Source organism: Gymnoscopelus microlampas (genome assembly GCF_963454915.1).
Source record: "Gymnoscopelus microlampas genome assembly, chromosome: 22".
NCBI lineage: Eukaryota > Metazoa > Chordata > Actinopteri > Myctophiformes > Myctophidae > Gymnoscopelus > Gymnoscopelus microlampas.
In genome coordinates, this window is record NC_139959.1 from 37505658 (window position 1) to 37520054 (window position 14397).

Genomic DNA, 14397 nt, shown 5'->3' on the forward strand with positions numbered 1-14397 from the left:
GCCTCACATGCACGCACATTCACCACTGTGTGTGGGTTATGGAAAGCATTGGTTCTCAAAGTGGGGTCTGGGGGTTGAACATGTTAAAACTGGCCATAGTTTTCTCATTTGTAATGTTATATTCTATAAAAGGTGAGTTAACATTCACGCAAAGCATCATATGCTAGTTGTGATTTTCTCTTGCAGTTTTCTAAGCAAATAAGTAGTTGGGTAAAAGCCAACAAACTCTGAGAACCATTATTTACTTAAGCCCTATTTTATACTGTATCTGCCAATTTTCACCATCTTTGCCTACAGTATGTGTACTTTAGATATATTTTTTATGCCAAAGTAATAAAGTATAGTTTTATGCCACTACTTTTGTAGTTTTACTCACTTTTAGTTGTACATTTATTGCCGTCATGCTGAGTCACAGCACATTTGTAGGCGCGCACACGTGCGCGCGCGTGTGTGTGCACGTGCGTGCATGCGTGCGTGAATGCTTGTGTGCGTGCGTGTGTGTGAGAGTGTTTGCCACGAGGGTTATACATACAGGTATAACAATACAGCTCTCAATGTGAGCATCTATGTGTGTGTGCGCGTGTTGCTCAAATGCAAATATTGTATTATATATGCATCATTCTGTGAAAGTGTTACCTGCTTTAGATGGAAATGTATGCTCTGTGTGTGTGTGTGTGTGTGTGTGTGTGTGTGTGTGTGGGTGTGTGTGTGTGTGTGTGTGTGTGTGTGTGTGTGTGTGGGTGTGTGGGTGTGCAGTAAGGGTCATGGCCATGGGATTTGCCTCTAATATGCAATACAACACCCACTCATGTATAAGTAATACCCACTCACATGAATGGGTTCCATTCACGCCACACATCAACAAGCCTGCAGATATCTGCCCTTTCCACACTGACTGTTCGCCCCAGAATAAGCCAGGGTTCAGATGTATTAGTTGGAATGTACAGTGGTTCTCAAAGGGTGGGGGTCTGCGGAAGATGTTCGCTTCACCGGCGGGGTGTCGGGAGCTGCCGATGCGTTTTGGCACTACTTCAGCAGCCGTAGGACACCATGTCAGCGCCGTTACTTCGCCTCACAGCTAGAAAGAAGGTCCTGGGTTCGATTCCTGCTGGGGACGCTGGGGCTGTGTTCTCTCCTCCGCGTCATCAGTGCCCATACCCTAGGTGGGGTTGGCGAAAGGGCCTACTCTGTGTGGAGTTTGCATGTTCTCCCCATGTCTCCTATAGGGTAGGTGTCCTCAAAAAACATGCAGTAATCCTGGTCCCTATACTGCCTCCCCCTGGTCAGCCTGATGGAGGGGAAAGGAACTGGTTGGAATACCTTGTTCCTTCCACGTGCTACGTCCTACCAGGGAAACTCCCCCCTGTCAGGTGATAAGAAGCGGTCTGCTCACTCCTCATACATTGAAGGAAGCATGAGCTCAGTTCGGGGCTCTCCCCAGGTTGGCAGAGGGAGAGTAGCGCCCAGGATTACAGCTTAGGCCATTGGCACTGGGTGAAAAAAAATGGATTAAAAAATTGAGGGATCATTTTAAAAATTATTATTATCATTTTCGACCAGGCGTTTGGTGCCCCTCCAGAGCTTGGTGCTCAGGGTTGCAGCCGCTAAAGCCCTTGCATTTAGCAGGGGCTGCGGGTATCGTTTCTGGCTCGGCAGTAATCGCAATATTTGGTTGACAGATAACAGTCCATACTTGCTGCACAGTCAGAAACATACTCTGTGCTCTTTAGATACCTCAATAAAAGTATACAGTCTGCACATTGAAAATAAACACAGTTGAAAAGAAACATAGGCTATATATACACGTCTTCTTTTATTTTCCTATTCTACAAAGGTAACATAATCGCAGTGGTGGAAAGTAACTAAGTACATTTACTTAAGTACTGTACTTAAGTACAATTTTGAGGTATTTGTGCTTTACTTGAGCATTTCCAATTTCCAATACCTTGACTTCTACTCCACTACATCTCAGAGGCAAATATTGTACTTTTACTCCACTACAATTATTTGAAAACTTTAGTTACAAGTTACTTTTCAGATATAACTTATTACATTATAAAACATACATTAACCACTTTTGCCCTATTCTATACCTAGGCTATTTGAAAATAGCAGATCTACAAGCTCACAACGTGTCGCATCGCGACGCATTGTGAGCTTTTAGATCTGCTATTTTCAAATATGTAGTACTTGGTACTTTAAGTACATTTTGATGCCATTACTTTAGTACTTTTACTCAAGTAAATTTTGAATTCTGGACTTGTACTTACTTACTTGTAACAGAGTATTTTTTATTGTGCAGTATTGGTACTTTTACTTAAGTAAAGAATTTGAGTACTTTTTCCACCACTGCTGCACAGTCAGAAACGTACTCTGTGCTCTTTAGATCAGTGGTTCTCAAACTTTTTGATGTCAAGGACCCCCAAAATGATATGTATTTGGCCGCGGACCCCCATCTAAAAATATTTTGTTCCAGGGACCCCCAGAAGCAAAGATTTGAGTTACAAATGTTCGCTTTGAAAATATATATGTTCAAAGATTTGCACACATTTTCAAGATTTTTCAAAAATAGCAGATCTACAAGCTCATAGCGCGGCACTCGGTGCCGCGCTATGAGCTTGTAGATCTGCTATTTTTGAATAGCCAAAGTATAAAAGGTCATAATTATTCTGATGCTACTGTATATTTACACATTTTTCTGGGTACCCCCTGGAACCCCCTCTAGTACCCCTGGGGGTCTCCGGACCCCACTTTGAGAACCAATGCTTTAGATACCTCAATACAATTATACAGTGTGCACATTGAAAAGAAAACACAGTTGAAAAGAAACATAGGCTATATATACACGTCTTCTTTTATTCTCCTATTCTACAAAGGTAACATAATCGTTCACAAACAGTTTATTCATAAGCTGGTCCACCTGGCTCTCATCGACTACGACTTGGCGTTCCATCAAACTATCCCGGCTGCAGGTTCGCCTCCCGGTGAGACGGATCTGCCAAGTGGAATGTCTGGATAGAGAGAATAACGAAGATTAACTTTCCTTTCTTTTATCCCATTGAGACCTGCACTGTTAAACAATCCACTGTGAATTCACAGTAAATTACTGGATAATAATTGCCGTACTTTCACAGTAAGTTTCACAGTAATTATCTCACAGTACATTACTGTAATTTCACAGCTGTGAAATCACCGTAATGTACTGTGATTTACCAGTATGTAGTACAGTTATTTACTGTATATATTATTACCATTACTGTGAAAGTAATGTAATTTACTGTGATTTACCAGTACATAGTACAGTTATTTACCGTATATATTATTACCATTACTGTGAAAGTAATGTCATTTACTGTGATTTACCAGTATGTAGTACAGTTATTTACTGTATATATTATTACCATTACTGTGAAAGTAATGTAATTTACCAGTATGTAGTACAGTTATTTACTGTATATATTATTACCATTACTGTGAAAGTAATTTCATTTACTGTAAAGTTACATACAGTAAAGTATTGTAAAATTGACTTTAACTGTGATTTTACCATAACATGCTTTGTGGATCTGCTCAATGAAAAAAAAAGAAAACAAGGACTATTAATGTAAACTTTTTATTTAACAATTAGTTAAAGTGCAACATTTGGATGAAAGTACAAAAAGAGAACCATTTTCACAGATTAATAAGTTTTTCTTTTCTTGTTTTTGTCCATTTGGGTATGTGGTCATTTTACATAAACAGCCTGCTCTAGGAGTCAGGCAGGTGACAAAAGCAGACAGTACAAACATGTTTAAAACAACTCTGGAAAAGAATGGTGGAGAGCAAATAGCAAAAGGCCATGTACTTTGTAAGCTGGAAGAGGGCAGTAGTCAAGCAAATCATCATGCTTGACGCAGACATATTCCTCTTGGGCTACTCCTAATTCACAGTAGATACCCATGTCTATCAACTTCACAAAAGTATGTTTCTCCATCACAAAGTGCACAGAACCATGGTGAACAATGACCAGGTTAATTTTCCCAACTAAAGTGCTTCACTTTCACTTTTCCCAAGCAAAACGAACATCCCTTTTTTGTACACAGTTCCTTTCACTGTGACAGTGTTACAAGCCACTGCAGACAGTGACTCAAACTTGTAACTGGCTACAGATGCCCTGATGAACAATAGAACATTAACAAATGCCCACAAGGCAAAAGCATCAGACGGTGGAGATAACTGAACAATATACTAAAGATTCCACAAATAGATAAATAGTGATTACAGCCAATCTATTCCTTCGGTCTGACACACACACACACACACACACACACACACACACACACACACACACACACACACACACACACACACACACACACACACACACACACACACACACACACACACACACACACACACACACACACACACACACACACACACACACACACACACACTCAAACTCAAAACTTGTAACTGGCTACAGATGCCCTGATCTTGTCATTGTAATCATTTACATAAAACTCTATTTTTTAAATTGTGTAATTTTCTTGCACACTAAATACATGTACATATCTTTTCTGTCCACTGCTGATGGCCTTCTTTGATTTTCCACTGCATTTCGAATTGCTGCTGTCATCCTGAAGAAGAGCTCAAAGAAGAGCTTGGGGGTTCCGATGCAGGTGTCTTCACATTACATCGACCATTCAAAGTCCACCAGTTTCCTTGTCAGTGTGCCTACGTGTGGGTTGACAGTACGACGCTTTGCCGATTTGGAGCCTCTGTCAGGGTTAATGCCCAAGAAGCATCTGTAAACAATAAGCCAAGACAACAGCTATTAGTAACATACTGTACTGTACTGTACTGTACTGTACTGTACTGTACTGTACTATACTGTACTGTTCCATACTGTACTGTATTGTATTGTTCCATACTGTACTGTACTGTATTGTATTGTTCCATACTGTACTGTATTGTATTGTATTGTTCCATACTGTACTGTACTGTATTGTATTGTTCCATACTGTACTGTACTGTATTGTATTGTTCCATACTGTACTGTACTGTATTGTATTGTTCCATACTGTACTGTACTGTATTGTATTGTTCCATACTGTACTGTATTGTATTGTATTGTTCCATACTGTACTGTTCCATACTGTACTGTACTGCACCATGCTGTGTTGTGCTGGTCAATACTGTACCATACTGTACTGTGCTGTACTGTCCAATACTATACTGCTGCACCGTGTGTGTGTGTGTGTGTGTGTGTGTGTGTGTGTGTGTGTGTGTGTGTGTGTGTGTGTGTGTGTGTGTGTGTGTGTGTGTGTGTGTGTGTGTGTGTGTGTGTGTGTGTGTGTGTGTGTGGAATGGGGTGTGGCCTAAAATGTGATGTAATTTGCATCAATGCATGGTATTTCATGCAAATGCAGTGTGGCAAGATCCTACGCCACTAAAACAAAGTAGTACTGAAAGCTAAGTAACATTGATACAAGCAAGTATCAATGTTGCAACAATCCAGTACAATGTTAAATTCAGACTACAATACCTTTGGATGAACTCCAGGGTGCATGCAACATCCGCAGGATACTGCAGATTGAAGTTGTAGTAACTTGCAAAAACTGCAGCTATTCCATTGATGATGCCCTCGTGTGGTCCCATCACCACCTGCTCTTCAATGGACAGCATCCAGGCCCTAGGGTTCATCAGATCACCTGAACAGAGATACCCATTATGTGATATTGTAAAGAGTAAATTGCTAAATGAACAAGAGAAGAATTTAAATGATCAGCAACATCAAACTGTTACGCACTCACTGACCATTGTTGATCTTCTAATTGATAGTCTTTTGCACACCTCATGCCAGAGATTATTGAAGGGATAGTTCAACATTTTGGAAGCTGCAACATCTCCAAAGTGCTAGTATGGACAAGTTGTCACTTGCATATTCACCACGTTAAAATGACCTTTTTGAGGTAAATCCATAGCCGGAAACAACTTTCCAAACAACCCAGGTGGGCGCAGTGTTCTGCAGCAAGTTCTGCAATGTATTTTTTAGCGTGTTGAATTTAAAAATAACATCTTGTCCATATGAGCGTTTGAGTTTTTGGAAAATGTTGTATTTGATTAGTTTTGAGGGAGTGAACGAGCGTACCACAGGCTTCCATTATATGAGCTGAACAGCTGGCCTGTCTATCGCTCTGTTCTCCACATTACAGGCACAGCTGATTAACGGCAAATATTGGAAAAATACATGTCAAGACACCGATCTGCTTATTTGAAAAAATCATGTAGTATTTATACATTTTTGGGTAGCTAGAAATAAATATAAAATCCATATAAACAGTACCTTGGACAATCAAGCAGGGGGTGCTGGGTAATGTCTTGGTCCTCTGCACATCAGCAGCTGTGGCACATGCCTGTAAGATAAGACTTAACTGTAACTTATTTATGGTAGCATAGATTCAACATGGTGCATAAAAGACTGACACTGACTTAGAGGTTAATCAGAGGGAATGTTGTGTTGTGTCAACATGTAAATGAATGTGATTAAATGTTTACAAGTGTATACAAGTGAACTAGTCTAGTGCAGTCACAATCTGCTATTTATCTTTTAAACTTACATCAGTCCCAAGCATGATGGTGTTGTTGGGCTCTTTGAAGTATGCCATCAGGAGCAGGATGACACATGCAGCCTTGTCTGAAGTCTCTGGGTCGTATTTAGCCAGGACATCCGCGATCCCTGGATGATCCCTGGTTCTTGGTTCCTGGCAGAAATTAATGAGTGTACTGCCTTTGTTGTTCAGGGCCTCTTGTAACTTGGTGAGGATGGAGACGTCCGTAAGGAGACCAAAATGGTTGAAAAGGCCTCTTTGTGAGAAGAGAAAAGGCCATTCGTCCACTATCTCTGAGATGGCTGGTGAAGGCACACTGTTGAGGTACCGGCGCTGGCTGATATAGGTCGTCTCCATTAGAGGTTCGGCTCTAGCTGCCCCACCCATCCATTCCTCTGAGTAAATTTTGTGCAGTCGAGTTTTCATTTCTTCTAAGGTTGCCTCAGTCTCTCCAACAGGAAGTTCTGCAGGGCAATACCTGACACATCCATACTGATCCAATGGACCTTTTGCCATTACTCGGGCCCCATCTGCAACCCCAGTGCGGGGTCTTCTCTCTGTGCGTCGCCGAGCAAGGGTATTGTTTCTGTTCTTATATTCCACTCTCGTTTTAATCTGCTGAAGTAGAGCATCACAGCCGTCTCCATAGACATTTTTTTTCCCGATATCAGCAAAACTTTTCGGATAGTCTCTTACAATGCCCTGCGCAATGCTGCGACATGTTTCTCTGGTTGGGTTGATATCATGTGCCAACATTTGGTTCACCACTTCCCTCACCATATCTTTTCTGTCCACTGCTGATGGCCTTCTTTGATTTTCCACTGCTTTTCGAATTGCTGCTGTCATCCTGTCCCACCTGACCCTGAAGTCCGCATGCCATGGCCTGCCAGGCAGTGTGGGTGGAGACAAAGAAGAGCTCAAAGAAGAGCTTTGGGGTTCCGATGCAGGAGGTTGAGAGAGGGTTGGAGAGGCGACAGGTTGAGTCATTGGGAGGGTTGCAGAGGAGACAGCAAAACTCGCCAGTTCAAGGCGTGGAAGTCCTACAAGTAAGCAGACAACAAATGATGAATACTAGATAGAGAGAGGAAGAGGTAGATGAAGTTTACTCACTGGAGAAAAAACAACAACTTCAGTTTGTCATGCTAAATTATGAAATTGTGTACCATTCTGCTGTTATAGTCCAACATTCCATCACCACCGACTAATGTTCAGATGAAGATACAAATTCTACAAAAAATTCAAACCAGTATTATATATATATTTAAACCTTCCCATGGGAGTGACAAAATATGGATTTACCTTCATTGGTAATGCCATTCACCAACTTTCGACACTGCATTGGTCGGAGAATGTTCTCCACATCTGACTCTTTAAGCATAAGAAGGTCTTTCTTGTCAACCACACCAATTTCCTCGAACCTGTCCAGCAGGGCAGCCATTGTTTCATTTGAAAGGCCCGGTACATATGCCAAGATGGCCGTCAAAATATCTTCATTATTCATGATCTAAAAAGAACAGTCAAGAATTAATCAATTACTACAGTGCACAGTATCCCCCCAAATAACTATAAATAAATACAAATAGAATGAAAATAACATAATGTCACAAAATCTGTAAAGCACTATAGTCGAGTAAGGGCAGACGTGTAAAATAATACATGTATTCCAAACTCCCAGTAGCATTCGGAATAAAGTGTTATGGTGATCTATACCGATTCAAACGGTATATACCACCCCTCAGACCGGAATGAAGATTTATTCGGGATTGGGATATTCTATTCCAATTGAGGCGTTTACATTTTTACTCTGATGACTGATGACAGATGAATTTCTGCATGTAAATGGGGTTATGGGGCCAGTCAATTTTTCAATCACATTATATCTACTTTGTATTATTCTATGCCAAAGTGTATTTAGCCCAATATTTTCAATAAGTAAATATACTTACAATGAATGATATTTTTGGCGACCCAAGCAAATCTCCTCCGGGTAAGCCGTGGGTATGCCTACAGTGACAGAGAAAACACTTGTGTGCACACACGCACGCGCACGCACACACACACACACACACACACACACACACACACACACACACACACACACACACACACACACACACACACACACACACACACACACACACACACACACACACACACACACACACACACACACACACACACACACACTTTGTTATACAATTTTGATGTGGTACCATAGTACAGGGTTGAACAGGTTGATCAAAAAATATAAAACTCTACATTCTCTAATAATGCAAACTCTCCATCATTTAGCTGGGGACCACCTGGAACCCCCTCAATGGTCTAAACTATTCATGAATAATTATTATCTACATCAGCACTTTCCCACTAGAGACACTATATCCTAAAAAACAAACAAACAAAGAATAGCTGATTTACAAGCTTAAAAAAAGGCATCTTACAAGATCAAAAGCTTTTAAATCTACAATTTCCACTAGTCAAATGTTGTGAAAGTATGAAATAGGGCTTCTTATTTGTTTTGCCATTAGCATATGCAAACAATATAAAGAGTGCACACATTATAGAGACTATTTAACATGATGAATACATGTGTCCCTTGACACAAACTCTTTGAAAACCACTAGTTTAGTTTAGCCCTCCAACACAAACATATTCATTTTTAGTATCAGATGGCCTATTGCAAATACATCAGCTGGTACTGTAATACAGTGGTTCTCAACCATTTCAGGCCTCGACCCCCAAAAATAATGATATTTGAAGTGGGGACCCCCCAATATAATGATATTTGAACTGGGGACCCCTCACCCAGACAAGCACTTGGAATTGTAGGAGTTGAAGCATTACATTTAGTCTAACATGGCTCCAGATAAATATTGTGAAAAAAATAGCTGATCTACAAGCTCACAATGAAAGCTTGTAGATCTGCTAAGCTTGCAGATCCCCCATTTTTCACTGTCATCTGCGGACCCCCCGAAAATAATGTGGCAACCCCCTAGGGGTCCCGACCCACAGGTTGAGAACCACTGCAGTAATACTTGGTTTGTGGTCATTTAGAAAACAGTGTCAACATCTTACACTAATATTGCATTAAAAACAAAAAGAGGGAAAAGCTGCATTGCAGGGTGAAATGAGCTGAAATAACATTTAATAACAAGGTGAAATGAGCTGAAATAACATTGCACAATTGTAAATTTAGATCAACATCAAGGTGAGCTCATTATTAATCTTAACTACATAAAATACCAGCGTCAACGAACGTCTAACTGCCCCCTGGACTAAAGCTCTGAAACATGACCGTCATATCATGACAGTCATGGATAAACTTCAACCTGGTGTTTGCATTTTCTCCATTAATCTCTTGTATATATAAACGTTCAGATTTCAAATATAAAGTGCTTTACCTATGGCCACGGATGTTACAATTATGTTCGGGCCCTCAGAAGTACCCGTATCTTCCGCATTGTTCAATAAAAGGCTTTTTAATCCGATCGGTGGACATTTTCTCTGTATTTTCGCCATGCTTTCAAGTGAGCGACCCTATCGGTTGGGAGGTGTATTGCACTCCTCTGATACATTATAACTCTATGAGCAAATGGCCACCGATCGGATTAAAATGATTTTTATTGAACAATACGGAACATACGGGTACTTTTGAGGACCCATACATAACTGTAACATCCGTGGCCATGGGGTTAGCACTTTATATTTGAAATCTTAACGTTTATGTAGATGTGCGGCCCGTACATCTACATAAACGTTAAGATTTCAATGGAGAACGTGCAAACACCAGGTTGAGTTCAAGCTAACCGACTAACATGACATAAAAGCCCCACCGACGTGTGCCTGTGCACGGCAGCAATCTCACACACACCGGCTTGGTGCGTCGTAACGTTAAAGTTAAGGTGTGTGAGGGAAACGCATTTAAACTTATATACAGAGTCTACAGACATGGACAGCACATCATTTGTTGGAGCAAGACTGAACGACAGCATGCACAAGTTCACAACTAGACTAGTTATCATTAAAGTGGAGGGGGGAAATGACTTACCTCAGAGACACTTCACTCTGCTTCTCCCTTCTTCTCCCCATAGCATTTCCCTCTCAATCTGCAGTTTTGCGCCAAAACCCACAATGCAGAGCGGTTCAAGTACTTAAAGTTATTAGTTGTGATATCACAGAGGATGGTGTGATTTCACAGTAACACTTTGTCGTTAGATTTAGCTTCTTTCCAGACCCCGCCCCAGTGACTTATTTAGTGAAAAGCTTCTAGCGACAAATCTAGTTACTTTTTCTGGTGATTTGGCGATAATAGGTGTTCCAATTGTGAACTTGCCCCAAATGTTAACTAGGTGCCCGAAGTATTTGTGCAATGTATTAGTCCATATTTTTCATTAAAGAAGTGTTTTAATCCCGTCTGTGGCCAAACGCCATTTTCCCCCCTCGTTTACCTTTTGTTTACATTGAGTGTAATTCCGGCTTTCACCGGATGCGCCCGTCACTACCACCCAATGGGAACTTCCGACAGAATCGGACACAGACGGGATTAAAACACTTCTTAATTGAACAATATGGATTTCTACATTGCACAAATACTCCGGACACATAGCTAACATTTGGGCCAAGCGGGTAAGCACCTTATATTTTGCATTTGTACATGTTTGGAGAAATACGGGCTTTACTGGTGACATTTCAGGGCAAACTGAGAGGGTTATATCTACTCTTGTAGATAAAAAAATAAATAATACATTAAATCAATTAAAATCTTAATCTAAGGCTAACGGCGAAGATGAATCTGACACATAGTTTCAGTGTGAAAACAGATCAAATAATTGCTGTTTGTGGTTCTATATGGGCTGGTGTAAAGTAACTAAGTACATTTACTCAAGTAGCCTACTGTACTTAAGTACAATTTTGAGGTATTTTTTACTTTACTGGAGTATTTCCAATTCTCAGTACGAAATGATGCAACGCTGATATCGCTTTTGTAATGCATTTTATAATATTTAAGGCACCCATAATAATAATAATAATAATAATGTATAGAGCATTAACACACTGTAATAATAATACTACTACTACTACTACTACTAATAATAATAATAATGTATAGAGCAGTAACACACTGAAATAATAATAATAATAATAATAATAATAATAAGGGTAATAATAATAATAATAATAATCATCATCATCATAATCATAATCATAATAATGTAATGTATAGAGCAGTAACACACTGGAATAATAATAATAATAATAATAATAATGATAATAATAATAATAATTGTGTCGGCGCCCCCTAGTCGGCGCCCCCTAGTGGCCAAGTTATTCAAGAAGGCCCGTAACCCTAATTATCAGAACCACATGTCCGTGTGTGTGGAAAGTTATATTGGCGTGTTCGTGCTGAAGAGCTGATAAATAATCCGTTGTCCGATTGTGTCGGCACCCCCTAGAGGCCCAGTCATTCAAGAAGGCCTGTAACCCTAATTTTCGGAACCACATGTCCGTGTGTGAGGAAAGTTATATTGGCGCGTTCGTGCTGAAGAGCGGATAAATAATCCGTTGTCCGATTGTGTCGGCGCCCCCTAGAGGCCCAGTCATTCAAGAAGGCCCGTAACCCTAATTATCAGAACCACATGTCCGTGTGTGTGGAAAGTTATATTGGCGTGTTCGTGCTGAAGAGCTGATAAATAATCCGTTGTCCGATTGTGTCGGCGCCCCCTAGAGGCCCAGTCATTCAAGAAGGCCTGTAACCCTAATTTTCGGAACCACATGTCCGTGTGTGAGGAAAGTTATATTGGCGCGTTCGTGCTGAAGAGCGGATAAATAATCCGTTGTCCGATTGTGTCGGCGCCCCCTAGAGGCCCAGTCATTCAAGAAGGCCTGTAACCCTAATTTTCGGAACCACATGTCCGTGTGTGAGGAAAGTTATATTGGCGCGTTCGTGCTGAAGAGCTGATAAATAATCTGTTGTCTGATTGTGTCAGCGCCCCCTAGTGGCCAAGTTATTCAAGAAAGCCTGTAACCCTAATTTTCACAACCACATGTCCGTGTGTGAGGAAACTTATATTGGCGCGTTCGGGCTGATCAGCAGATAAAGAATCCATTGTCCGATTGTGTTTTCGCCCCCTAGTGGCCGAGATAATAGCGAAAAACTGTTCAAAAATAATAAAAACAAAATCGGAGACCACATGACGCATCAGCGCGCCGCTCCGAACGTGCTGGTATAAGTCTCCTTGCACACGGCCTTACCGTTCTCCTTAATTGGCTGGGGTCTAATCTTAATTTATTTCGCGCAATAACACGACATAACTCCTTAACGATACGTTTTTAGAATCCGTCGTTCGGATATGTTGTACAACTCGCCGAGACGCACGCGTGGATGTCTTGTTTGTCCCGCTACGACACTTCTAATGTTTGCTTCTTACACTGTCACAAGGTACATAGAGGCGTAGAACCTTCACCCATACTGAGCGAGAAATTCAGAAATTGGAAAAAATGTCAAAAAGGGACAAACAAGATATCCACACGTGCGTCTTGGCAAGCTGAACAACATGTCCCCATGCTCCCATTCTAAGTCCTTATCGTATTCGAGATAATAAGCGAAACCTGATTCTGAATACTGTATTTTATTGTGAAATAATACTGAAAGAGTTGTGAAATCCTTGTACCAATTTAAAGTACAGTAATTTGTTGTTATATCACAGAGGATGGTGTGATTTCACAGTAACATTCTGAATACTGTATTTTATTGTGAAATCATACTGAAAGAGTTGTGAAATCCTTGTACCATTTTTGCGCCAAATCCCACAATGCATAGCGGTTCAAGTAATTAGTTGTGATATCACAGAGGATGGTGTGATTTCACAGTAACATTCTGAATACTGTATTTTATTGTGAAATCATACTGAAAGAGTTGTGAAATCCTTGTACCAATTAAAAGTACAGTAATTTGTTGTTATATCACAGAGGATGGTGTGATTTCACAGTAACTTTCTGAATACAGTATTTTATTGTGAAATAATACTGTAATTTATTGTGAAATCCTGTTATAAATTAACAGTGTGAAGCCGATTCTAAATGTCTCCTAAATCTCAACAGTATTCTCAAAAACGTATGTTTCTATATCAGTGGTGCTCAATCTTTTTCATGTCAAGGACCCCCAAAATTATATGTATTTGGCCGCAGACCCCCATCAAAATATTTTGTTCCAAGAACCCCCCAGAAGCAAAGATTTGAGTTAAAAATGTTCGCTTTAAAAATATATATATTCAAAGATTTGTACACATTTTCACGATTTTTCAAAAATAGCAGATCTACAAGCTCGTAGCGCGGCACTCGGTGCCGCGCTACGAGCTTGTAGATCTGCTATTTTTGAATAGCCCAAAGTGTAAAATAATGCTTTTTAGCTCAAATCTAAAAATGACACAGTTCCAGGTATTAATGGGTTATAAAAGGCCCTCGGTCGGAGGCAGGAACTTTATCACCTTCCTGGTTCTCCCCCGACACTGCAGTGACACAAACTTTTTACAAAACTTTCCATGGGCAACAGCTTGAGTCCAAACACAAAGACAGATGGGGGGGGGGGGGGGGGGGAGGGAGAGAGAGGGAGAGATGGCTCTCCTTGCATTGCATCTATCCATCGATCCATCTCTTCCTGCCCTCTATTCTTATTACCCTGCGTTCCGCTTGGGAGAGACAGAGAGAGAGAAGTGAGGGAGAGGAAAGACATTGTGGAGAGAGAAAAAGAAAGAGTGATAAAGAGACAGGGGAGTAAGTGTGTGGACTCGGAAAAAAAGACACA

General features: G+C 40.6%; 3 protein-coding genes across 3 annotated transcripts in view; 1 reads left to right on the plus strand and 2 right to left on the minus strand.

Moving 5' to 3' along the window:
* Positions 1 to 14397, plus strand: part of ctnnd2a (catenin (cadherin-associated protein), delta 2a) — a gene marked incomplete at its 3' end in the record, with an annotated part of 597119 nt that overhangs the window by 368965 nt on the left and 213757 nt on the right. The gene's annotated exons all lie outside the window — the stretch shown is intronic.
* mtmr6 (myotubularin related protein 6) overlaps positions 1 to 14397 on the minus strand; it is a 703086-nt gene that overhangs the window by 237772 nt on the left and 450917 nt on the right. The gene's annotated exons all lie outside the window — the stretch shown is intronic.
* Positions 4673 to 8031, minus strand: LOC311039049 (uncharacterized protein; the record flags this gene model as incomplete). Its single annotated transcript, XM_084048691.1, has 5 exons — positions 4673 to 4787; positions 5528 to 5693; positions 6329 to 6398; positions 6603 to 7633; positions 7893 to 8031. The coding sequence occupies 5 exons, from the start codon at positions 8029 to 8031 to the stop codon at positions 4673 to 4675; spliced, it is 1521 nt and encodes a 506-aa protein (XP_083904817.1).